This window comes from Dasypus novemcinctus, chromosome 6 (assembly GCF_030445035.2).
Source record: "Dasypus novemcinctus isolate mDasNov1 chromosome 6, mDasNov1.1.hap2, whole genome shotgun sequence".
Lineage (NCBI taxonomy): Eukaryota > Metazoa > Chordata > Mammalia > Cingulata > Dasypodidae > Dasypus > Dasypus novemcinctus.
Genome location: NC_080678.1, coordinates 124,430,475 through 124,454,857, shown reverse-complemented (window position 1 = coordinate 124,454,857; position 24,383 = coordinate 124,430,475). Strand labels below are relative to the sequence as shown.

Sequence of the window (24,383 nt, the reverse complement as noted above, 5' to 3'; positions counted from 1 at the left end):
GCCCTACCCTTGAAAGGCAAGCCGCCTTCTGATGGGGAAGACAGGGCCCATGACAGCTCTCCAGCTGGGCAGCAGCTCTGGCTGGAGCAGGGCCAGCTGCTCGAGTGTCTGCCTGTACGCCGTGCTTAGGAAAGCCGCATGCTTGGTTTCAGCTCTGGTGTCACAGTCTTGAAGTGTTTAGTAATCTGCACTAGCTGGCTGCAATTTCATTTTGCAGTGGGCCCCGGGTATTATGGACTGGAGGGTGGGGTCAGGGGCCTGGAAATTGCAAACCAAGCCAAGCTAGCTTGCCATTTTCCCAGGTCTTTTCAAGTTGCCTGTGTTTGCATAAGTTCAACTCATTCATTCATTCGGCAAATATTTATTGAGCATCTCCTGAGTGCTGGGCACTGCTGGGGATACAAAAGCCAACGAAAGACAAAGTCCCTGCCCCATGGAGCTCACACTCTCCTGAGAGAGACTGGCAGGAAACAGGGTAGGAAACCTTGAGGGTGGTGGTGGTAAAGGGTGGAGGGTGCCAGGCATTCCAAGTAGAGAGAAGAGAAAGCAAAAGTTCTGAGGTCTAACTGTGCCTGGCATGTCTGAAGCACAGGGGCCAGTGTGGCTGGAGTAGAGAAGATGCTGTGGAGAGTGGAAAGGTCATGGGAATCAGAATGCAAGTCTTGGAAGTCATGGGAAGAGCCTTGGGTGTTTCTGTGACAGAAATAGGAAGCTACTCATTCAACATGCTCTGACTTAAGTTCTACCCAGGTCATCTTGGCGTGTGGGTGGAGGCTACACTCTACCAGGGCAAGGGCAGAAGGGAGACCAGGCAACAGGCCATTGCAATAATGTAGGCAAAAGATGACTGTGGCTCGGGCCAGCATGCTGCCAGCAGAGGGGTGAGAGGTGGTTGAATTCTAGTGTTTTTTCAAGTGAAAGTCTACAGACCAGCCCTAGAGTGACAGAAAAAGAGTAGAGCCAAGGAAGATACCAAGAGTTTTGGTCTGAGCAACTGGAAGGATAGAAGTAGTGTGATTTTATCCTGTAACTGGTTCAAATCTTCACATGAGCCCTGGTTTTTGATGGCTATCAGAACAGGGCTTGGACTGCAGGGCCCTTGCAGGAGCTCCTTTCCACAGACCTTCAGATCAGGGTTCAAGCTACAGAGCTGTCACTTTCAAGGAAGACTGCCTCCAGTTAGCTGTCTTTTTGGCTTGCAGCTTTGAGGGAAGCACCATCAGGATCCTCCAGCTTCTGATCATCTAAGAAGGAGATGCAGAGCCAGGAGACTTTCCATGAGCAACTTTATTCTGACAAGCCTCCTGCTAAGTTATTTCCTGGGGCATTTTGAAGTTCTAGTTAGTCTGACTCTAGAGGGGGACTTGGCTGAGCCATTCCTGGAGCCAGGGTGGAAGGGCCTGGCCGGGGATCCTGGTTCAAGGCCCCCGTCTCAGGGGCTTTACTGCTCTCCTGCACGAATACGGTTTTCTTTGTGGAAGCGGCTACTGGAATTTGTGCCTACACAGAAAACAAAAAAGCAAAAATGTTATTAGCAGAGACTAAAAGCCCTCAGTTATGGCAAGAACACAGTATCACTGTTTGCTCTTTTATTTGGAAAAAGTTAGAAAGCTCTGGTTTATCTCTGCCATTCCACCCAAATGTGCCCATCGATTCCACTCAGCTCTCCTCTTCTGGACTGTCTCAGCCTGTGGTAACCTGTGGCCTCCAAAACAGCAGCATCGAATGCTCGGTCCATGTCTTTAGTACTCAACATTGACTGGTCCTAGGATTTCAAGAGCTAGTGCCACAAGGGCAAGGCACCCTGTGTACTTGTTTGTAACTCACTTTGGGTCCATCTCAGTACTCTGCTCGTGTACTCAATAAAGGTTTGCTGGGAAGCAGATGTGGCTCAAGTGATTGGGCTCCTGTCTACCATATGGGAGGTCCAGGGTTTGATTCCTGGGGCTTCTTGGTGAAGGCAAGTTGACCTGAGCGGAGAGCTGGACCATGCAGCGAGCTGGCCCGAGTAGAGCGCTAGCCTGTGCAGGAGTGCTGGCCCATGTGGGAAGCTGGCCCGAGTGGAGAGGTGGTGCAGCAAGATGATGCAACAAAAAGAGACACAGAGGAGAGACAATAAGAGATACAGCAGACCAGCATGCTGCGGGGGCACGGGAGATTGAGCACCTCTCTCCCATTCCAGAAGGTCCTGGGATCAGTTCCTAGTGCCTCCTAAGGAGAATACAAACAGACACAGAAGAATGCACAGTGAATGGACACAGAGAGCAGGCAATGGGTGTGTGTGTGTGTGTGGTGTAAATAAATAAGTAAATAAATCTTAAAAAAAAAGATTTGTTAGATGTTCATTCTTCATAGCAAATAGGTCACCACATTCTATCATTTTCTTATTTAGAACTATTAGCTGTTATTCACAAGTCAAACTGCAACAGAATTACCTAGGACATTTGAAACAACAACATATTGCTAATACTTTACAGAGCTATGAATTCAGTAGATCCGGGTTGAAAACCAAGAATGCGTAGCTTAAAGAAGTATTTCAATTTATTCTACTGTAGCTGGCCTTTATTCTAGAGCGTGTAAACCACTAGTATATTCACCTTTTGCTCTTTATTCCTGTTATGCATATTTATATACACGGGATTATATCAAATGAGAAGGCCTTTTTTGTTTTCTCCCACTCAACAGGTATCATGGGACATGTTTCCAGACCAGTGAATATGGATTTACATTACTCTGTGGACAGCCACATAGAGTCGAACCAATTAGACATTCAGGTGGTTTAAAAATTTTTGGTATTCTAAACAATGCTCTGATGAAGTCTCTGTGTATGTTTGTATACATATACACACATATATCTTGCTGCAATTTTCCAGTGATCTCTCCAAGATAGTTTAAGTTATGTCATTCAGTTAAGCATTCATTAATTTTTCAGGTCCATGGCCAAATTTACTACATAAAAATATTTCTGCCCAATAATGCTTTTTACTATAAATTCCACTTTGCCTGAAATTGATATATGGAAAAATAATGATCTGTTGGCTAATTTAGTTTCAGATTTTAATGACTTAATATTTTAAGTGTGTTTTAAAGCATACAACCAGATTTTAAAAATCCAATATGACACTCTGGATTTTATACTGATGAATTTAGTCCATTTTCATTTTGTATGAGCACCAACATACTTGGATTTATATCTACCCTTACACTTTGCTTTTCTATACATCTTACTTTTTCTGTGCTTCTCTTTTTATTTCATTTCCTAACTACTTTTGCATTGATTGTGTTTTCTTTATTTCTTCTACTTGTCTAAAATCTATATACTCTATTTTTATTATTTTAGTGGTAATCATTATAAATTTAACATGTTCACTTACCTTAATGAAATCAAGTAATACTTAAAAAATACAGCTAGAGAAGAATTTCGTACCTAGAATTTTGTATCCATCCAAATCATCATTCAAATACAACAGTATAAAAATATTTTAATGCATACATGATCTTAGATGGATTGCCATATTAAAAACCCACATTGAAAACATTCTTGGAGAAAGTGTTCTACTAGAGAGAAAAATAAATCCAGGAGCTGCTTCAGGAGATAGAGGAAGTAAAGGTGAAAGTTATTGATTCCCCAGGATGGGTCACCATAAGAAAATTTTTTCAACGTAATTCATCAGTGAATAAATGGAAGGAGAAACATCATGATTATCTTAATGCAGAAAGAGCAAATATTAAAAGTTAACATAATCACTGCTTTAAATGATGGCAAAATATTCCATTACATGAAAGAAAAAGCAAACTACAAGCCACACTTAATTTGTGGTTTCAACTATATAAAAATATGTGTGTGAAGCAAATATACTAATCAATTAAGTGCTATTACCATGTGGGAGTGGTGAGAGCACCTCAGGTATAATGAGGACATTATATATCCTGCCATAACCCACTGAATGGACTGGGAGAGAGTGTAAATACAACATAAACTATAATCCGTGCTGTGCAGCAATGCTCCAAAATGTATTCATCAAATGCAATGAATGTACCACACTAATGAAAGAAGTTGTCAATGTGGGAGGAGTGGGGGATGTGGGGAGTGGGGTATATGGGAACCTCTTTATATTTTTTATTGTAACATTTTGTGTGATTTATATATCTTAAAAAAAAAGATAATAAAAAAATAAAATATCGGATGTTGCGGCAGATACAAGTAAAGTTGAACACAGATCAGTAAAAATGATCTGAATTGAAGAGAGAGTTCAAAATGCACAGAGGCTCAGTGGCTGAGACAATATCCAGCGGCCTAACATCATGCACTTAGAGTCCGGCCGAAGCAGGACTCCCAGAGCTGAAGCTCCACTGGTTGCCTCTGTGCCCGCCTGTGCCAGGAAGTGCCTGAGGTCCACTGTAGAGCTCTGTGGGGCACTGCAGACAATCTGTGAAGTGCTTGACCACGTGACCTCTAAAGACCCTTCCAACTTCAAAGTGCTGCTCTGCCTACGCAGTGAATACCTATATTGATGACATAAAAGCGTATTTCTAAAACATTTGCATGCTTCCCATCTTTATCAAGAAAGGGAATCACTTTTGTACTTAGAAACAAAATTATGGTTTATATATTCCAAGCTGCCTTGGCTTACTGAAGAGAAACCAGCACAAGGGCAACCTTTGCCGGCTTCCTTTTAGGCCCGACTCAGATGCTACCTCCTCTATGGAGCGTCTCTTTATTCCTGCAGGTGGATATGATTTCTACCACACACAGCATTTTGTTTCTGCTTCTCTTTTGACATATCTGCAAAGATGGCTTCACCAAATTAAGAAAAAAAATCTTGCCAAGCTTCGAGTATGTGCCTATAAGCCCACCAACTAAATCAGCAGGCCTGCAGAAATCTTACACAACCCATGCCGAGCCTGCTTGAAATCAGGCTTCCTGGTCCTGGTGACAAAAAATACGGAGGTGACCGATAGCAAGGAAATATTTGCAATCAACCTCGTGAACTAACCAGAAACGATCATCTTATCTGATGTCCATCCACCTCTTTGCCCTTTCCACTTTTTCTTGGAGAGTAACACATACCTGAATGACACAGCTCTCCTCTGCCAGGTAAGCAATAAATTCAGCTTTGTTTTAGATCTCTGTTTGGTTCTCTCTTGTTTATTTTGTTCTAACAAAGGGAATCAATTTCCATAACCGCACCTTACATATAAACTTTTTTCCTAAAATGGAGAACTTGCACAGAGAAAGGCACATGCTGGTTGGTTCTCATTTCCCATCTTCCTTCACAACTTTTTAAAAAAAATCTGCTTTTTTAAAACTAGTAACACTAAAGGTATTTCCTAAATTCCAAAATGGAATTGTCATTTTAAATTTCTTTTTCATAGATAGGGATTGTCAATAAGATTGGTTTATACATAAAAATATAAATATGGGGGGGAAAGTAGGCTGCGAGGAGTCTTGATGTCTTTTACATTGTGGATTTCCTGGTGCCCGTGAGTGCCTCCTTTTACCTCCTGACTCTTTTCACAGAGCTGTTGACCCCGACACTCTCCTTGCCTCAGCATTTCCATCCTTTCTACCTCCTTGAGGTTGCTGCTACATCCCTCCTTTGGCTCTGTCTTCTCTTGCATGTTCTAGGGTGATAGAGTGGCATTGGGTCAGCACTGGGGAGCAGGCACAGATGGGCTCTCCCTCAGTTCAGACAGACCTATGGCCCCAGGACTAGCTCTAGTCTGCCAGCAAGCGCCAAACCTACCAACCCACAGCTCCTCTGAGCTGGATTTCCCACACGTCGGGATTATTTGGTTCCAAACAATCTTAGCATGTTGGATAAACCAAGAAACTCCCCAGGCCAGCTCAGAACTCCTGTGGAGAGAGCTGGAGAGCCCCCCAGCCCAGGCAGACCAGGGCACACACACCTCTTCTTTGGCCGGAGCGGTTTTGCTGTAATGACGAAGCCAGTGAGCCAGGTACTCTATTGGGTCGCTGGGTCGAGCCTTCGCTACTTCTGCCAGTGCCTGGGCCAGGCCATTTCCAAAGCAGCTCTTCAGCGTCCATCCTGGGCCTGGGGACAGAGGACAGGCACACTGTTTTAGAGATCCCACCTGATTTTAACCAGCTCAGGTCAATTTCAGGGTAAATATGAAATATTTCTGGATCCCACTCTTTCCAGAAAGAACCAACAAACGCATTCTTGCCAATGGCTCTTTTAGTGGACTTTCCCCCTCAGCCTCTCCAGCGAGGGGTCACCAGCCCGAGAGAACTGTAACGCACAGGTGGTTAGGGATGCAGAGCGTTTCCACTTCCGCTTTGCAGGGAGGACATGACTGACCAGGAAGGAGGTCCCTGGGGGGGGCGGCGCTCTGGGCTCCCGGCCAGCTCTGGGATTGCGAGGTTGGTGCTCACAGTCACCTATGACACAGGTGAGCAGGCTTGTTTATTTCACAGGAGACCCCTGGGAGGGCCAGAGAGGAGGGGAGGGGACCTGAGAGGCCCTGCAGCCGGAGCTGGCCAGGGGCTCTGCTTGCACAGGATACAGATCCCCTTCTCTATTGCTTAGGTTGGGTTGGCCCCCTGGATTGACTATCAATAAGACTCCAAGAGCTGGAGGCAGAGTAGCCTGAGGCACACTGCCCGGCAGGAGTGGCAGGGTAGCTTTAGGGGCACAGTGTGGCCGCAGACTGCAGATTCAGACAGACCAAACTCCAGGCCGGCTCTGCCACTTCCCAGCTGTGTGATCTTTAGCAAGTCACTCAGGGTCTCTGAGCCTCAGTTTCCTCACCTGTAGAACAGAAATAACAGAAGTATGTACCTGACGATTGCAAGGGTTTTAAGAAGAGATACATGAAAGGCACCTAGCTCAGTGCCTGGCACGTGGTGTTTAATAAGTCTTAGCTGTTAAAGAGGAAGACTGGGTCATGAAATGGCCTGGCCCCTATCCTATTCCCGACCAACTCCACATTTCTGAAATTTACTAGTTTAACTCCAAAAGAGCCTGGCAAATAATACAGGCTTAGATCCAGTCTTAGGACTTTCTGGAGGCATTTTTCAGTTTTTGTTGTTGTTGATGTAATTGATTTTGGCTTTCATTTCTCAGAATAAGCTTGGAAGAATAGATAGATATGGATGTAGTAAAGAAATAGATTTCCTAAGTCTCTCCACACTCCAGCAGCAGTAAGCACACTTAGCATCCAGGTTTTGTTTTTATTTAACTACTGTTATTTTTTAGGAGGCACTAGGAACCGAATCTGGGGCCTCCCATGTGGGAAGCTTGAGCCACATCTGCTCCCCGAGATTTTGTTTTTTAATAGCCTCCCCATTTAAAAGGCATCAGGGTTCCTTGGAGAAATAGCTGGTTACAAGCCTGGGGCAAGAAAGATCCAATGATCCTGAAACATTTTTTTTTTGTGTGCCAAATCGTAAGAAAATGTAAAATAAAATAAAATGAAATAAAATGATTGGACACACGGAAGCCAGCTTGAAAGGGCTTTTACTAGTCAAATCTGGGTCAATCTGACTATGAAAAGAAATAATGGCCGTAATGGATTATAACTCATTGTATAAAATAAGAATCTATGAATTCAGAGGAGAAAAAGTAACTAAGTAAGTGAAGGCGTGGGGAAGAAAGGAATGTCTTCCTTAAATAGAATGGCAACTAGTAAATACGGAAAGAAAAATGCAGTTAAAATAATCAATGAGTGCCAAAACTTGGCAAAAATTGATAAGGAAAAGGCTATTTCCAAAGCCTCACAGTTTTTCTCAAAAAATTACGTGTTGACTCCAAAGGTAAATATAGAAATATAGTGGTGAAAATTGGACCCTGCCTTAACCCAGGAGTCAAAGCAAACATCACCAAGAAGTGTCTCCCGAGGTGATACACTGAGGACACAATACATTTCCGGGGTTCCTTCCCATAAGGCAAACCTGAATTTAATGGAGGAAACAGTAAACGAAACCAAGTGGACAGTCTATAATCTGGCTGTACCCTTAAAATATCAACACAGAAAAACACAAAGAGCCATTCCAAATTAAAGGAGACTAAACAAGAATAACAATCCTGTGTGGGTTGGACCAGAAAAAATAATTCTTTGAAGGACATTTTAAAAATTGGATACATTTAGATATGAAGTTATTGAACATATGAACTTCAGAATTCGCAATAGAATTGCCTCAGGGTTAAATTTCCTGATTTCGATCACTGAAATAAGCGTAAATAAGAGAACATCCTTTTTCTCAGGGAGAACATCGTGCGCTAGACTGGATGACAGCCCTCCAACGATGTCCACACACTAATTCCTGGAACCTGGGCTCTGTTACTTTATATTCAAAAGGGACTTTGCAGTTTTGCCTAGGCTCAGGCCACGCCCCCCCACCCTATGCAGTGGGCCTTTCTCAGACTGTCCCAGAGCTCCCTGAGGCTCTGCTCCCGCGGGTCCTTCTCGTCTGTGGCCTTGAGGACAGGGGCTGGGCTCGTTTTCACGATGTCCTAGCTCTTGGCCCGGCCTGAGTGCTCAGCAAAAGCCAGCGAGGGGCGCTGAGGCTTTGGCGCCGAGGAAAGGGCTCCCTGCGGCTCTCATGACCTCAACCCACTTTTACTGAGGCCCCTCCTCCCAGCAGGGCTCCGCGCAAACGCGACAACAGAAGCGCTCGGGGGGAAATGCTGGCGGAGGGCGGCGCGTGGACCAGAGGCCTGGGAAGGCTGCGCCGCCCGGCCGGAGCCCAGGGCCCGAGGGCCATCGCGCCCGCGGCGACAGCTCCGCAGACCCAGCGGACTTCGGGTCCTCCTGCACTCCCGCATCCTCCAGGAACCCACCGCCCCTTCCCTCTCCCAGGGAGGGCCCACCGCCCCCTCGCACAACCCCTAAGCCACGGACGCCTCGGCTCACATCTCCTGCTCTAGGCCACGCGCCCCCACCCTCTCCAGCGCGCCCCCTCCCCTCGCGCCCGCCCTCTGCTTACCCGCCCTCCCGACCCTTCCTCTTTGCCGAGCACCTTCTCTGACACCTGACAGGCGCGCCCCCTCCTCCCTGCCCCGCGCCCCCACCCGCCTGTGCGCCTTCGTCTCACCCACGCGCGCGCCCCCTCCTCCCTGCCGCGCGCCCTCTGCTCACCCACGCGCGCGCGCCCTCCTCCCTGCCCCACGCCCCCACCTTCCCGCACGCCCTCGGCTCACCCATCCTCGTGCCCCCTCCTCTCTACCCCGCGCCTGGCAGCCGAGGCGCGTGCGCGGACTCGTTACCTAGCGACGGGACGCGTCTGGCTGCGCCTGGGGCGGTTCCGCCAGAGGCGGGGCTGGCGGTGGCGGCTCGCGAGGCCAGGGGAGCCCCTCAGCGGTGAGCAGCGCCGCCCCGGCCCTTTTCGCCGACCGAGACTGCTGGAAAGCCAGTCAAAGCCCGGGCCTGAGGATTCCCAGATATTTGCGAGCTTCGGCATCGCTGCCGGGATCTCCCTTCCCACTCGGCTGGCTCTCCCGCTAGCGTGCGCGAGGGGTCTCCTACCTTTGAGGCAGCTGCTTCTGTGGGCAGGGGCTTTCTGCGGTTGAGCCTGCTGGTGGATCTGAAAAGCAGCCTGCCTTGGACGAGCTTGGAGGGGTGGCGTGGCCATGTCAGGGGCAGGAGCGAGTGTCCAGCCCCGGGCGCGCTGGCAGGGGCTCGCGGTGCCCAGACTGCGGGGTCGTCCGGACCTGGCCCCACATGTAGGGACCCTGCCCAGGAGTTCTCGTCTTTCTGGAGCAGGAGACCATTCTCTCATGTTACTCCACTTCAATGAAGTTGAAACTTGTTTGGTCATTCTTTTTGTTTCTAGTGTATACACCACTAAAAGTATAGCCAAAACGCTGTGCTCCAAGGCCCTTAAAATCATTCTTTTCTCTGAGTGGTTAGGGCACCAGTGCCAACTTGAGAGAGAACTGGGTACATTTAGCCCAGTTTTTTTTTCTTTTAGGTTTTTAGAGTTTTTAGTTTTTATGACTATGTATATAGGTACACACATACACTTCCCTTTCTCTTTGCTGTTTTTGATACAAAGGGTGACGTACTATAAATACTTTTTGCACCTTGCTTTCTTCCCTTTACAATGTGTCCTGAAAATGGCTTCCTATTTTAGACGTTTTCTTCATTCTTTTTTTGCATATGCCTATTAATCCGTTGGGCTGCTGTATCTCATCCATCCCCTGCCAATGAACATTTGATGGTTTCCAGTGGTTAACTTGTTCTAAATAATGGTGCTAGGTAACTTGTGTATTTGTCATCTCACACTTTTGCAAGTGTATCTTTGAGAGAGAATCCTAGCAGCGAGATCGTGGGCTCATAGGGTACACACGTGTAATTGTTCTGGTTGTTGCCAAAGTCCCCTCCACACCATTTTGCCCTTCTACCAGCATTGCATGAGGGAATAGAAGTATGGGGGTGTGTGCACAGCCCTCAGGAGATCAGCGTTTTTGAAATTCTATGTAAAATGTTAGGATTTGTCTAGGGATGGGGTCTAGACACAATGGCATGCTATCTCCGACGATTGCCACGCCCCACCCTCCATCAGGACCTTTTCCATATGTGTGGCAGGCTCTCCATCCCTTCCTGGCCTGGCCGTTTTTCTTTTAAATTAAAAAAAAAAATTATTTGTCTTTTTTTAAAAAAGATACACAGACCACAAAAAAAGTGTTACATTAAAAAATATGAAGTTCCCATATACCCCACTCCCTCCCTCACTTTTCCCACATCATCAGCTTCTTTTATCAGCGTGGCACATTCATTGCATTTGATGAATACATTTTGGAGCACTGCCACACAGCATGGGTTGTAGTTTATGTTGTAGTTTACACTCTTCCCCAGTCCATTCAGTGGGTTATGGCAGGATATATAATGTCCAGCATCTGTCCCTGCAATATCATTTAGGACAACTCCAAGTCCTGGAAATGCCCCCACATCACATCTCTTCTTCCCTCTCCCTGCCTTCAGCAACTCCTGAGGCCACTGTCTCCACGTTGGTGATACTCAGGAGATTTGAATCTCTGGACTGGCCATGTGCCAGCTGACTGACTGTTAACGTTCCTTCAGATCTTAGCTCAAATGGACCGCTCAGGGAAGCTTCCCTGTGACTTTTGCGACCTGGTCAGATTCCCCTGTTACCTGGTCTCTGTAGCACTTACCACACTGTCAATTTTACACTTAGTGGCTGGGATATTTGGTTATCATCTGTCCTCCCTGCTCTGTAAGCTCTTTGAGAGCAGACTCTGTGCCTGGTGATCCCAGTGCTCTCAGGGTGCCTGATGTAAAATAGGCGCATGCATGGATTGGCTGGATAAGGAAAATATTTCATGAGTCTCCGAGGGGTCTGCATCCCATAAGACTACAAGTAGCCTAAGAGTGGCGCGTCCTTTCTAACTTTCTATGCTCCCAACATACAGTGGCTGCTACTTTGCTTTTTTTTTTTAAGATTTATTTCCACCCCCCGAATTGTCTGCTCTCTGTTTTCATTTGCTCTGTGTTCTTCTGTGACTGCTTATCAGCGGCACCAGGAATCTGTGTTTCTTTTTGTTGTGTCATCTTGTTGTGTCAGCTCTCCATGTGTGCGGCACCGTTCCTGGGCAGGCTGCACTTTCTTTCGCGCTGGGTGGCTCTTCTTATGGGGCGCACTCCTTGCTCATGGGGCTCCCCTATGTGGGGGACACCCCTGCGTGGCAGGGCACTCCTTGCGCGCATCAGTGCTGCGCGTGGGCCAGCTCCACACGGGTCAAGGAGGCCCGGGGTTTGAACTGTGGACCTCCCATGTGGTAGGCAGACACCCTATCCATTGGGCCAAGTCTGCTTCGCCACTTTGCTTTTAGCAGGCACTGGGGATCAAACTCAGAACCTTGTGCATGGGATGCAGGTGCTCATTCGCTTGCACTACATCTTCTCCCCTACTTTTTCTTTTTACTGTTCCTTGTCATATCTGAGTAGTTTGGGACGTTCCTTCTGTGTCCCCATGGAGACCCAGCTGTGTCAACCGTACGACTGAAGCACCCTCCTCAGGGAGCCGGGGCAGCTTGTCTTCTGGTGGGAGGGAATGCTCAGCTACTGCGACAAGCACTGTGTGAGCTGCCTGGGAAAAGGGGGACCGCTCAGACAGGGAGAGGTGATCAGGTGTCGGAGGCAAGCAGATGCTTCCAGCTGTGGGAGGGTGAGTGGATGTTTGAGGCAGAGGGATCTTGTGCAAGAGCCACGGAGACGGGAGGGCAAGGCGTGGTCAGCAGAAAGGCTGCATATCCCGGCCCAGGGCCTGCTGGGGCCAGGGGAGATGTCTGGAGGTGAGCGGGAGAGGAAAGCAGCCCTGACTGTGGTTCTTTTTAAAAAAGATTTATTTATTAACTTTATTTTTAAAATTCATCTGCTCCCCCCACTCCCGATGACTCTCTTGTCTGTCTGAATGCTCATTGTTTCCTCGGCTTCTCCAGGAGGCCCTGGGAACTGAACCCGGGACCTCTCACATGAGAGGTGAGTGCCCAATGGCCTGAGCCACATCTGCGGGCTGTGGCACCTGCTGGCTCATGGCATCTCCTCTGCTCGTTTAGGTGTTTGCTCACGGTGGGCGTGGTGTCTGCTCATCTTCTTTAGGAGGCACTGGAACCGGAACCCAGGACCTCCCCCATGGGGTAGGTGGGCACCCAACTGTGTGAGCCTCATCCGCTTCTCTAGGCTCTTCTTTGGAGGCTGGATTTTTTATTCTCTTGGCCTGGGAAGTTCATGGGTCTTCCTTCCTTCCCCCCTTCTACTATTGTGAAGTTTTATAGACATGGCTCTCATGGCTTGGGATGAGCATCTAGGGTGAGGACTCCGGAATCAGGAGTTGAGTCAGATCCCACCTCCGCCATGTGCCAGTCGTGTGGTCCCGGATTGCTCACCTCAGCTCCCTGGGTCTGCGTTTCCTCTTCTGGGGATGCTATGAGGATGGGTTGAGGCATGCTTTGCTGGTGCCTCACAATCATTGCAGCACCCCATTTCTCTCTCTTGGACTTGAGAGCCTTTCAGGATTCCGAAGCAATTTTAGTTATAGTGACTTCTGGAAACGGTGGAGGTTTCTTGGGCTTGCTCCTGCCACCCCTGGTGGTAGGTGCCCACGACGGGTGCTGTGGGAAACCCTTTGTTTGCCTCCTGGACTTGACTCTTATTGTGTGTTACTTGAAAATTTCCTGCACTAATGCAAAACTTTTTGTTTTAGAAATTTTTATTTAGGAGTTAGAAATGGAGTCATTATATCTTCGGAAATACCTTGGAAGATGTCTCACTCAAGGCCTTGCAGAAGTGGCAAGAATTCGCCCAGTGGATCCAATAGAATATTTAGCATTGTGGATTTACAAGTATAAGGAAAATGTGACCATGGAACAACAGGTTAAGTGTGGATCTACTTTTCGAAAACTAGAAGGTTAAAATAAGTGGTCCAATTTGTCTGCTTTTTAAAAAAAGTTCAATATTATTTCTTACTATTATAAAAATACGTTCATCATGCAAAAGTTGTGATCACACTCAATGTATAATTTAATTTTTGTGCTTTTTATTCAAACAAGGCACACATCTCCCTAAATTACATAGTTTCTAAATGGTAGGCTATAATTTGCTTAATTCTTGCTCTATTGGTGATGATTTAGAATTCTTTTAAGGCTGTTTTTACAAATTGTTTTGTTGCTTTCTAATTAATCACATGGCTTTGTTTTTAAACAATGCTAGAAACAAAAAGAAATGGCTGAGTTGGAGCGTGAAAGAGAATTAGCGCTGATGGAGCAGGAGATGATGGAGCGGCTCAGAGCGGAGGCACTCCTGTTTCAGCAGGTGAGACAGAGGGAGCGTTGGGAGGTGGTCGTGGGGTTAGGGGCTCCAGCCTCCGAATGCTGCAGTCCAACCCGAAAAACCACTGCCCTGCTTGCTCAGGCACGGGCTGCTGCTGGCTTCGCCTTTGTGTACCTGCGTGTCCTTTTCTTGCTGGAGAAGCAGCCTCGGTGAGCAGGAAGCCCGGGCGTGTGCTGCCGTGGAAGCCAGGGGATGGAGAGCGTTTGGGGAGTGCTGCGTGGTCAGCTGTGTCTGTTGCTGGCTGAGTGAGAGCAGGACTGAAAAGGGCTCCTTTCAAGGCCACTGTGACCTTGGCAAGAGTGGTGTGGGTGGAGTGGTGGGGGCTGGGGTTGAGCAGGGAAGGCAGTGAGTGCAGGTGATGCTTTCGGGAGGTTTTCCTGGGAAGGAGTAGAGGGAGAATGGTTGATGTTTAGAGGGGGTGTCCACACAGCCAGCATTCCCTGGAGGCAAGGGGACAGTGGGCTGGAGCCCAGATAAGGTGAAGCGCAGCAGAAACCAGGAACTGAGATGGCGCAATTGACAGGGAACCTCTCTCCCCATCAGAGGTCCCCAGGTGAACCCTAGAGGAGAGAAAATGAGAAGAGAAAACACGGACAGCAAAAACAGCAGGGCAGGAGGAGGGGAAGGGGGAAAAATAAATAAGTAAATCTTTAGAAAAAAAGGCATTCAATTTTAAAATAAATAGATAATGATTACTATTTAGGCACAAAGGGCTTTTAAAGGTAATTTCCTAGTATTCCTAACTGTATATTATCCCCACTAAGATAAAAGTGATGGAAGTCAGTAGATGAAATGCTGGAACAATATTATTTGAATCAATGTTCAGATATTGGCAAAGGAAGTGAAATAACTCCAATTTTTCAGCAATTCATGCAAAGTGCAGTTAAGTATCATCTAGATTGGTCAACATAACCAGTTACTTAACGTTTTCAGAAATGTTCAAAACCTAATTCTTTCACAATATGAGCAATATCATTAGAAAGTCATTCAAATAAAGATCTAAACAATTTAATTCAAAAATAAGCTCTTAAACAGAAAATGGCAATAAAAATAACTTCACTCTCCATAAGGAATTGGACTTGCTGGAGAGCTCCTAAAAATTTCAAGGCATTTCCTGTCGGAATACCACCCTAACATGGTAACTGCTCTTGTCAGGTGGTGGCCAGAGCCCTGACTCTCCGCTGGGCGCACCAAGATGCCGCTTGGCTCCTCTTCCTCTCAGCACTGCTCTCTTTTTTAAGCTCCTCCCTGTCCATCGTTCTCCCCACATTCCCCTGTCCTTCTCTCATCTGTGTCTGCCCACCAATCCACTTCTTTAAATGGTCATAAAATTGTCCACAGAATATTATTCCGCCTTCCACCCCTAATATGATGTTCAGGGTTCAATGCACTGCTAAAGGCACGATAAGGCTTGATTTCTAGTACTGTGAAATTTTACCCTAAAAAAACAAAATCCATAGAACTCTACAACACAAAAAATGAAACTTAAAGTGAACCATGAACTTTAGTTAATATCATTATAACAATATTGGTTCATCAAGTGTAGTAAATGTACCTCACTAATGTAAAGTGTAATAGGGAAAACTGGTGTATGTAAGCAGGGGTAATATATAGGAACTCTGTGCTTTCTCTCTCTCTCTCTTTTTTTAACCTACACTGCTAAAGAAGAAAAGAAAAGATTAGATGACCTCACTTTTCTTCAAAAAATCTTTTTTTTGTTATTCTAAGTAAGATAAAGTCGATGAGTCTAAGAAAGTTAAGTATCTCCCCATTTCTGATGTAACTACCTTGGAGTTGCACCAGAGAACTAATGAAACCCGGATGAGAACCATTGGGCAGTTCTCCTTATTCTGCTGGACGGAGCACCACAACCAGCTGGAGGCCCTGGTAAGAGAAGGGCAGATCCTCATTCAAGGGATATTGCGGCCTGGAGGCCTTCGCCTGTTTGGATCATAGGTTGATACCCACGTCAACACTGCACTTTCTCCAGAACAAGCTAATGACTTAAAACGCAGACTCAGAAGCAACAGAGTTTTCAAAAGTTATCTATCTAAGGGTAGCAAACTCAGGTCCCTAGAATTTTCTACCTGGGTCTCAAAGGATGGGGGATTAAGCAGAGAAACTAATTGTCAGGTCTATATTTTCCTTTCTATCAAAACATCCAAATAATAGGCTTCTTTCTCTTTCTTCAATGTGTAGACTCATATCTAGCCTCTAGAGAACTCAATATGGTAACACTGTAGAAGTGACTTAAATTTAGTTCAAAAGTTCTTCTATAAATTGAATTAGTTCAGAAGCCCCTCTGGAACTGTCCTTTGTCCAGTTTACTACTCCATCACCCATCCCTTCAGCTGTTCTCTAATCAGCATCTTCAGGTCCCCAGTCCTTCTAGCCCAATGTGTTTGTCTCCTCCACGTCTTCCCTCCAGTGCCTAAGTTGGAGTGGAGAGAACCACACACTCACCAGTCAAAGCAAATGGCACCCCGTGAATGCTCGGCCCCAGCAACACCAGGGCTCACAAGCTGCCAAGCGGCGCTGTTCCCCTGGCCAGCTCTCTGTCCTTTTTCTAAGGCCACCGTTTCAAACCCTCGCCACTGCCCCTGCTCTCCTCCCTAACCACCTCATCCCTGATGGATAAGTAGGGCCCTACTTCATAAAGAAGACAGGAACCATCACACAGAAATGGCTTCCAGCTTCTTGCTGCACATACTATGCCATCCACCCCCTGCCTCCCATACCCAAAGGGGTGCCCTTCTACCTGTCTAACCTGGGTGCCAGCCCCACATCCCCTTGCCTCCATGGAATGCTGGCTGTGTGGACACCCCCTCTATTTTCAACATCAACCACTCTCCTTCTACTCCTATAATTTAATTATTTGGGGCACCTAAGAACAATAATTCCTTGCAATTCAACTGACTCTAGTATGACTTCTTATTTCTGAATATTTAGCAACAACTGGAGTTACAACTGGAGCTGGAAATGCAAGAAAAAGAAAGACAGAGAATAGAAGAATTACAGAGAGTTCAGGAACAATTAGAGAAGGTAATTTGAAGTTTTAAAGATGTCTGTTTTATTTAAAATCTTTAGAATCCTCAGCCTGTTTCTCCCAGGTGTAACAGCAGAATGACCATGGTAGTCCGAGCTAAAGACCTGCTGCACATGATCCTAAATACGTTTCCTAACCTTTACCCCATCTCAGTTTACCTGTGTGAAAAATAGGGATAGCACTGTAATATAGTTAGCATTACCTCCCTGGGCTGTTGTGAGCAGAACTGTGAGCAAAACAGTTGCTTTGTGAGCAGAAAAGTTCTCTAATAGAGACACTATTTTTATCAAGAGTTAGTTGTTCCCTCCCCCCAGCGTGGGACATGACACCCGGGGATGAGCCTCCCTGGCAACGAGGGACCACTATCAACTACCAACTGATGATGCAACTGGAAAAGGACCTTATACGGAAGGTTCAATGCGGATCAGCAGAATATCCATGTCTACATAAAATACCATGACTTTAAAATGCTGTTTGACCTAAAGTAAGGGGGAAATGGAAAGGAGAAATGAGTTTATATGGCTACGAGTTTCTAAAAAAGAGTCTGGAGGCTGGCAGAAGGTTTGCCCTCATGCACAACTGAGCAGAGTCAGAGAGACAGATAAAGCAGATACAACCCCCAGATATTGGTTCCTTTGAGGGCTAAAGAGACCCACGGGAGTTATGGTCATGGCCGATGGGGTTAACTACCAGGGCAGATGGCCCCTCTTTGGAAATGGTGTTTATGTGTGATGAATCTGGACTCAGATGGGATCTCCCTTCATAAGACTTTCATGCCAATGTGCTGGAGGTGCAGTTAATGTTGGGGTTTAAGATATATTTAGGGGATTTGAATCTCTGGACTGACAATGTGATAGCCAGATCCTGAGCCTCAACAGACTCCAGCACCTACAATCTGATTTATTGGACTTACCACACTCAGCTAAGATGGAGTTGAAGAAGGACAACCACCACACCATGGAGCCTAGAGTGATTACAACTGAAAATGGGAGGATTGCATCCAGCATCCAGGTGGAATCTGACCCTCCTCTTGACATAGAGGTGCAATGGACACAACCAATCCAATGTCCACATAGAAGAGGTGGCATTGGAATGGGAAAAGTGGACATAGTGGACGAAGGGTATGGGGAAAGGCAGGAAGAGATGAGAGGTGGAGGCGTCTTTGGGACATGGAGCTGCCCTGGATGGTACTTCAGAGGCAATCACCGGACATTGTAAATCCTCACAGGGCCCACTGGATGGAATGGAGGAGAGTATGGGCTATGATGTGAACCAATGTATATGAGGTGCAGAGGTGCCCAAAGATGTACTTACCAAATCCAATGGATGTGTCATGATGATGGGAACGAGTGTTGTTGGGGGGGGAGAGGGGGGGTGGGGGGATGGGGTTGAATGGGACCTCACATATATATTTTTAATGTAATATTATTACAAAGTCAATAAAAAATAAAAAAATTAAAAAAAAAAAAAAAAAAAAGAGTTAGTTGTTCCTAACTGTGGCAGCTGATGCTCAGTTCTTCGTAATATAGGGATTTCAGATCTCAAGACAGTAGTGCATCTCTCTTCTTCATGTTAGATGTATTGACAATGATAGTTCACATTTAAGGTAGGTTTTTATATGTATTTTTTTCTTGTCTTTCATTAGGATAAACTGCAGTAACTTATTATTAAACAGCCCCATCTCCATTGACTGTGCCTGTACACATTGAGCCTCTAGTTTGACCAATGTTTCCAGTATCCAAGAAGTGTGTGTCATGTGGACCAAACTTCTGACTAACTGAGTTCTACTTTTCAACTAGAAAGTTCATATTGTATATTTATAGCTGCTGTCCCGTTTTTCACATTCTGATCATCACACCTCTATGTTATTCCCCTTATTTAGTTGACAATTAAAATTGAAAATAGAAGCAGGTTTTATAGAATATGTTTAATACATTTATTAAGGGCTTAGATGATAGCATAACTATGTAAAGCAATTTTTGAAAGTTGGGTGAGTTGAATGCAACAAGGTAACTTTCTAAAGGATAAATTCAAAGCCCTGTACACAGTTTAAAAAGAACAGATGCTAATGTTATCTGGCCCTAACTGTAGAAGGGCCCATGGACTTATACACACACAGAGATAAGTACACACCCCTTCTTTTCAATTAAGAACTGGTGATCTGAAATGAAATCTCAAGAAGATGGTGATCAGCCGTGCTGAGGGAAGTGAAGCTGTTTTTCACTGAGCTTGCCTGCTTGGGAGCCTACGGTTTATAAGAGGGTTGGACTCTGCTTTGTGGCTCCAGAGGGTCACACACGTTGTTCCACCATCTGCAGCCACCACCAGCCCCTGTGACCAGTCACAGTAACTTCAAGAACCAATGTTTTGGCGGCAGACTTGGCTCAGTGGTTAGGGCATCCGTCTACCACATGGGAGGTCTGCGGTTCAAACCCCGGGCCTCCTTGACCCGTGTGCAGCTGGCCCATGTGCAGTGCTGATGCGCGCAAGGAGTGCCCTGCCACGCAGGGGTGTCCCCCCGTGTAGGGGAGCCCCACGCGCATGGAGTGTGCCCCATAGGGAGAGCCGCCCAGCGCAAAAGGAAGTGCAGCCTGCCCAGGAATGGTGCCGCCCACGTGGAGAGCTAACACAACAAGATGACGCAACAAAAAGAAACACAGATTCCCATGCCGCTGACAACAACAGAAGCGGACAAAGAAAGAAGACACAGAGAACAGACAACCAGGGTGGGGGGTGGAAGGGGAGAGAGAGAAATAAATAAATAAATAAAAATAAATAAATCTTTAAAAAAAAAATAGAACGAATGTTTCCCACCCGTCGCTCAAGACCTTCTTCACTGGGCTGCACACAAGCATGGGCTGGCATGGAAAGAGCTTGGGCTGAAGCAAGAGCGGGCAGTTAGCCTGAGCAGGACACGGCGCACTTGTGCCTCCCAGTCCGCTGAGGGAAAGGCGCTCAGATGCCCACAGGGCTCTCACCCCTGCCACTGCGGCCCAGCGTGAGCACAGCACCTCATGATGTTGCGGCTCCTACGGTCTGAGGGGAATGGGGAAGATGTAGGGGAAGGATTCTGACTGATTTAGTTTGTGTCAAGTGGCCATTCCTGTGGCTGGGGTGCAAGGGGTCCCACAATAACATGGACGCTCCCTGGAGAAAGGAGCGACCTGGGAAAAGAGGGCCACCCATCATTAGGGTGGTCATATGCACGGCCACCCGATCCTCATCTTCCCAGCTCGGGCTTGGTTAGGTCCCCCCCTGCCTTCGAGTGAAGTGATGGAGGCGTAGCCGGGCTTGACTTGGCTGGAAGAATGTTTCCATATCCTCTAAGAAGCCCCCATGTTGGCAAGGTAGTCCTACTTCAGTGCTCAGAGTATGACAGAGGAATTGCCCGGGTGTTATGGAAAGGATTCCTACATTGGATAGTCACTTGGGCCAGATTAATTCTTTTAGAAATATTTACTTCTTCCTCAACTATATGCAAAACTCTACTTAATTGCAAGTTCTCTGTAAAATCTCTTGTTCTAAGATTTTATTTATATTTGTGCTTGTCACTTTTTGCATTTGCTAGTGTTTATCTTCAGTTTTAATGTTTGTCTATTTCATTTTTCAAATGTCCTAAATCATTGTAAAGCCGTATAATGATTTCAAAAGGTAAAATGAATAAAGAATTATTGCCAGCTCTCATGATAGCTGCATACCCATTAAAAAGGGAAAAATAAAGTCAAAATATGGTTTTTCCAGAGTGGAGACATGACTCCATAAAGGTTGTATATGTTTACTTCTGGGTCTTACATCAAATGGGTGAAAAAAACCCAGATTCTTACCTAACACAGAAATCAGCCTTGTTTGAGCCTTGCATTCAGTTATGTGTGGATTCAGTTCCTTAAATGAGTTTTATAGTAAATAAGTTGTCCAAGCAGAAAAGAGTGGCGCAGTCAGCCCGAGATGCATGCCAGCTTGGCTGGTGTCTGGGGACTTGAATTTCAGAGTGTTCGCCTCCTTCTCCAGCTGATGAGAGGCTCACGCCCCCTAAACGAACACCACGTGCTGGGCGGATTGTTTTAAACATGTTTTTGAAACAGAAAGAAGGCAAAGTAACTGATGGGAATTGAAAGTTTTATTTTCCTAGATGCGCTTTTTCCTATGAATGGTATGTGGCAATACAGCGAATTAATCTGTAAAATGAATACTCATTAAAATTAATTTTAATTAATTAATTTTAATTCTCATTAAAATTGCCAATGGCTATTTGACAGCAATCATTCCAAGGACATGAGAGCAGTCTTGTCAGCAGTCCTGTTGTGGTGAGGCCAGACTCCAGCTCCCACTGAGAGTAACATGGCTTTTTTCCTGTTAGAATAGAGTATGAAATGAGACGGTAACCTGCAGCTTTAGGGGAAGCTGTGCACTCCTTAAGAGTGACAGCGTTTTTGCTATTAAGTTGATCCCTGCATTATGTAAAAGTGAAAATGCTTGACAGTTAAAAAAGAATGAAAACGAAAAGTATATTCAGAGTATTTCCTTTATTTTTAACTATTTTAGGAAAGAAAGGATATGGAAAATATGAGTAAGGGTGACGATGCTGCACATGCAGAGGTGAGAAAGAAAAGTTATTTTTTCGTTGTGTGAAATGAGGACTCCTGGAAAGTAAAGCTTAATTTTGATATATTAGTAGCTAAATTTTGAATAAGGATATTCCCAAAACTGATAACCCACATATAAATATTTCAGTAATAATGGATTACAAATAGGATGTGCTTGGAAGCAAAATCTCATAAAGTTAGATATTCAGTTTGTGTTTCTATTCTTCAAAGCCAGAGTGTCTGAGAATTAGCCATGAATTACTTACAATTATACATATTAAATTTCTGCAGGGACAGTTACAGGACTTTGTATGTCCTCCCATGGCCCGCTGGGTGGACTAGGGAAGAGTGTGGGCTATGGTGTGAATCACTGGCCATGTGGTGCAGCAGTGCGCAGAGATGTGTTCACCAAGTGCGATGAATGTCCCATGATGTTGGAGCAGGTTGTTTTTATGGGAGGAGTGGGGTGAGGGGGTGGGGGGTATATGGAGACCTCAAATTTTTTGAATGTAACATTAAAAAAAATAAAGATAAAGAAATTTAAAAAAAGAAAAAAATAAATTTCTGAATGTACTTTATAAGTTTTAACATTTATTCCTAGAATCCTTGTCATTTATAGGCATTGACTCATTAGAGTAATTAAGGAGGTTGAGTTTTGACACAGCAATTTGGAAATTTCCTATCAAAATCAGAAGAAAAGTATTATGTTAAATTCGAAATCATTTAAGAGCAGAAACTGGCTTTTTAACTGTAGGAAGCAGCAGCAGACTCTGGCAAAACGCTAGCTGAGATCAGTGACCGGTACGGAGCCCCTAACTTGAGCAGAGTGGAAGAGCTCGACGAACCGATGCTATCTGATGTAAGTGTCTGCAGGAAAATGTTCTGTAAAAACCAGATTATAGTTTTTCCTTTGGTAAAGCCCAGTGCGGATGATGCCAGAGGTGGCTGGCAAAAGGGCCCTTTCCTTCGTGGTAAGTACACCTGTCTTCTGGGGGCTGAGCTTGTCCCTAACTGCTCCCTGCTCGCTCGTGAGCTTGTGCCCAGCTCCTCACAAATGTGTCATCACTGATGGGAGAGTAGCCAGAGGCAAATCTAGTGAGTTCTGAGCTGTGCCCTCCCGGGCAGAAGGTGGCAAACGAGGATGTCTGTGTATTTGGGAGTTCAGCATTGAAAATCTCAAAGTCTTTTCACAATATGGATTTAGACATAATCCTTGAATTTTAGGAGCCAACATTTAGCTCTCAGCAACAAACCCCAGAACCAGATAAAAATGCTAAAGAGTAAGCATGCTTTTACAGCGTCCAGGTACATGTGTGCCAGGCCCTGTACCAGAGGCTGCTGTGAACCAGACAGGAAGCTTTGACCCGGTGGGAGGGACGCAGAGCTGGAGGCGCAGTTAACGAGCTTTGTTAGAGTGATGCTTCCGAGAGCAGAAGGAGTTACTGGTGGTTAAGCAGATCAGCAGGTGTAAACCCGGCCCTGGCAGAGGAAACTTTGGCCGCTTAGTGTGGACCCGCAGAATGGGGCAGCAGACCCAGCTGAGGACTTGGTCAGGGAAGGCTTCCTGAAGGAGGGCAGGGCACTGAGGACAGTGCTCCAGGCAGAGGGCGCAGGGGTGTGGACACCCAGAGAAGAGAGGACCCAGAGCCTGAGACGTGCTGGGGGCATGGAGTCTGGTAGGATCCAAACCTTGGGCCCAGGGCAGGGAGGAGACAGGAGGAATAGATTTGAGAGGCCAGCGAGGAGGCTACCTGGCCATCTAGAGCGAGACGAGGTGGTTCGCTTGAGGTAAATGGTGTTTCTAAGTGCTGTTCAGAGAGTGCAGCTAACGGGCTCCATGCCAGGCGGTCATGGATACATTTGTATTAAATGTCCACTGTGCTCCGGCACTTTCAGCAGAAATAGAGAAAAGTGGACTGTGTCTTGGCCATAGCTAGAGAAGATCAATGAGCAAATGACTGGGGACATCGGGCCGGTGGGAAGGGCTCTGAGAGGGCAGAGGGGGGCCTGGACCCAGTGGGGATGAGTCAGGGAAGACGTCCTGAGCAAGTGAGCCTGAAGGAACCAGCCTGAGCTGAGGCCCGCAGGAAGGGGAGAGCAAGATGCTGTCAAGGAATGAGAGGCCAGGGCTTCTGCCTCGGCCACTGGGTGTAGAGTTTCACCTTGAGGGGACTTGGGGAGCAGAGGAAGAGGAAGGAGGTTTTTTGAAACGACTGGCTTCAGAATTCCAGGTAGCTCTGAGATATCCAGGTGAAAGTGTCCAAAGACCGGGTGATGTGCACGGCACGGGAGGACAGGGACGAGGTCTGGCAGAAGAGACCAGTTCGACGCCACGAGCGTATGTGCTAAGCGAAGCCAAGGACGTGAGCAGGCAGCTCAGGAGAGAACACAGGCAGGAGGAGAGAGGCTCCCGTAAGAAGGGGCAGAGAAATAGCAGCGAAAGTAGAAGAAAAGTGGGTCGATGACAACGTGAGAGCTGTACACAGTCACACAGGCTTGACCTAAACTCTGTCTCTGTTTCCTTTGGCGTGCATATTTTCACCCAGTTGTATTAAAGCATCTTTACTTTTTATTTTGCTTTTAGGTTGCATTAAATCTTGATCAAGATTTGTAGGATCGAGCAACGTAAGAACAATAAATTTTTCCTCGTTTCAAATTTGAAATCAGAGGTCCTCAATTTGTATGTTTCCCCTTCCAAACTTGAACTGCACTTTCCCCCTTCTATTTCTAAAGCAGCTTTGTAAATGGAATTCAAGGGTAAGCTTAAAAATTTGTGTTGAGCTCCCCACTGCTACTGAATACTGGTATGATTCCATTGAGAGAACAGGAGAGTTTTCTAAAGCAACCCAAAGGGGCTAATGGAACAAGAGCTAGAAAATAATGTGGGTACCTCTGTGAGAACAAGATTGCCTGAGACAGAAGCAGCTGAAAGAGGCCGC

At 46.1% G+C, this 24,383-nt stretch overlaps 2 protein-coding genes across 5 annotated transcripts; one reads left to right on the top strand and one right to left on the bottom strand.

Annotated features, from left to right (window-relative positions):
- Window positions 1-1,269: 1,269 nt before the first annotated feature.
- On the bottom strand, window positions 1,270-9,386 carry DYDC2 (DPY30 domain containing 2). 4 transcript variants are annotated; one of them, XR_009186281.2, is made up of 4 exons: window positions 9,165-9,386; window positions 6,691-6,773; window positions 5,911-6,056; window positions 1,270-1,500 (listed from the first exon to the last, which is right to left on the bottom strand). XR_009186281.2 is itself a non-coding variant. In XM_058299375.2 (4 exons), the coding sequence occupies exons 1-4, from the start codon at window positions 9,166-9,168 to the stop codon at window positions 1,342-1,344; spliced, it is 432 nt and encodes a 143-aa protein (XP_058155358.1). In that variant the 5' UTR covers window positions 9,169-9,252; the 3' UTR covers window positions 1,270-1,341. The 4 variants fall into 4 exon arrangements, 1 of the variants encoding a protein (XP_058155358.1); XR_009186283.2 differs by having other exon boundaries at window positions 9,142-9,173; XR_009186282.2 differs by lacking the exon at window positions 9,165-9,386 and adding an exon at window positions 9,103-9,146.
- Window positions 9,221-24,107, top strand: DYDC1 (DPY30 domain containing 1). Its single transcript, XM_004467373.4, has 7 exons — window positions 9,221-9,324; window positions 13,190-13,359; window positions 13,696-13,797; window positions 16,765-16,857; window positions 21,404-21,457; window positions 22,199-22,303; window positions 24,029-24,107. The coding sequence occupies exons 2-7, from the start codon at window positions 13,213-13,215 to the stop codon at window positions 24,056-24,058; spliced, it is 531 nt and encodes a 176-aa protein (XP_004467430.1). The 5' UTR covers window positions 9,221-9,324; window positions 13,190-13,212; the 3' UTR covers window positions 24,059-24,107.
- The last annotated feature ends 276 nt before the right edge of the window (window positions 24,108-24,383 follow it).

Coding starts and splice junctions, on each gene's coding strand:
- DYDC2 (XM_058299375.2), bottom strand. Junction 5,626..5,910: donor CCGCTCCGGCCAAAGAAGAG/GTGTGTGTGCCC, acceptor CTATCACCCTAG/AACATGCAAGAGAAGACAGA. Junction 1,501..5,502: donor TCTGTGAAAAGAGTCAGGAG/GTAAAAGGAGGC, acceptor TTTTCTGTGTAG/GCACAAATTCCAGTAGCCGC.
- DYDC1 (XM_004467373.4), top strand. CDS start 13,213: ATGGAGTCATTATATCTTCGGAAATACCTTGGAAGATGTCTCACTCAA. Junction 13,360..13,695: donor ATGTGACCATGGAACAACAG/GTTAAGTGTGGA, acceptor AAACAATGCTAG/AAACAAAAAGAAATGGCTGA. Junction 21,458..22,198: donor ACGATGCTGCACATGCAGAG/GTGAGAAAGAAA, acceptor TTTTAACTGTAG/GAAGCAGCAGCAGACTCTGG.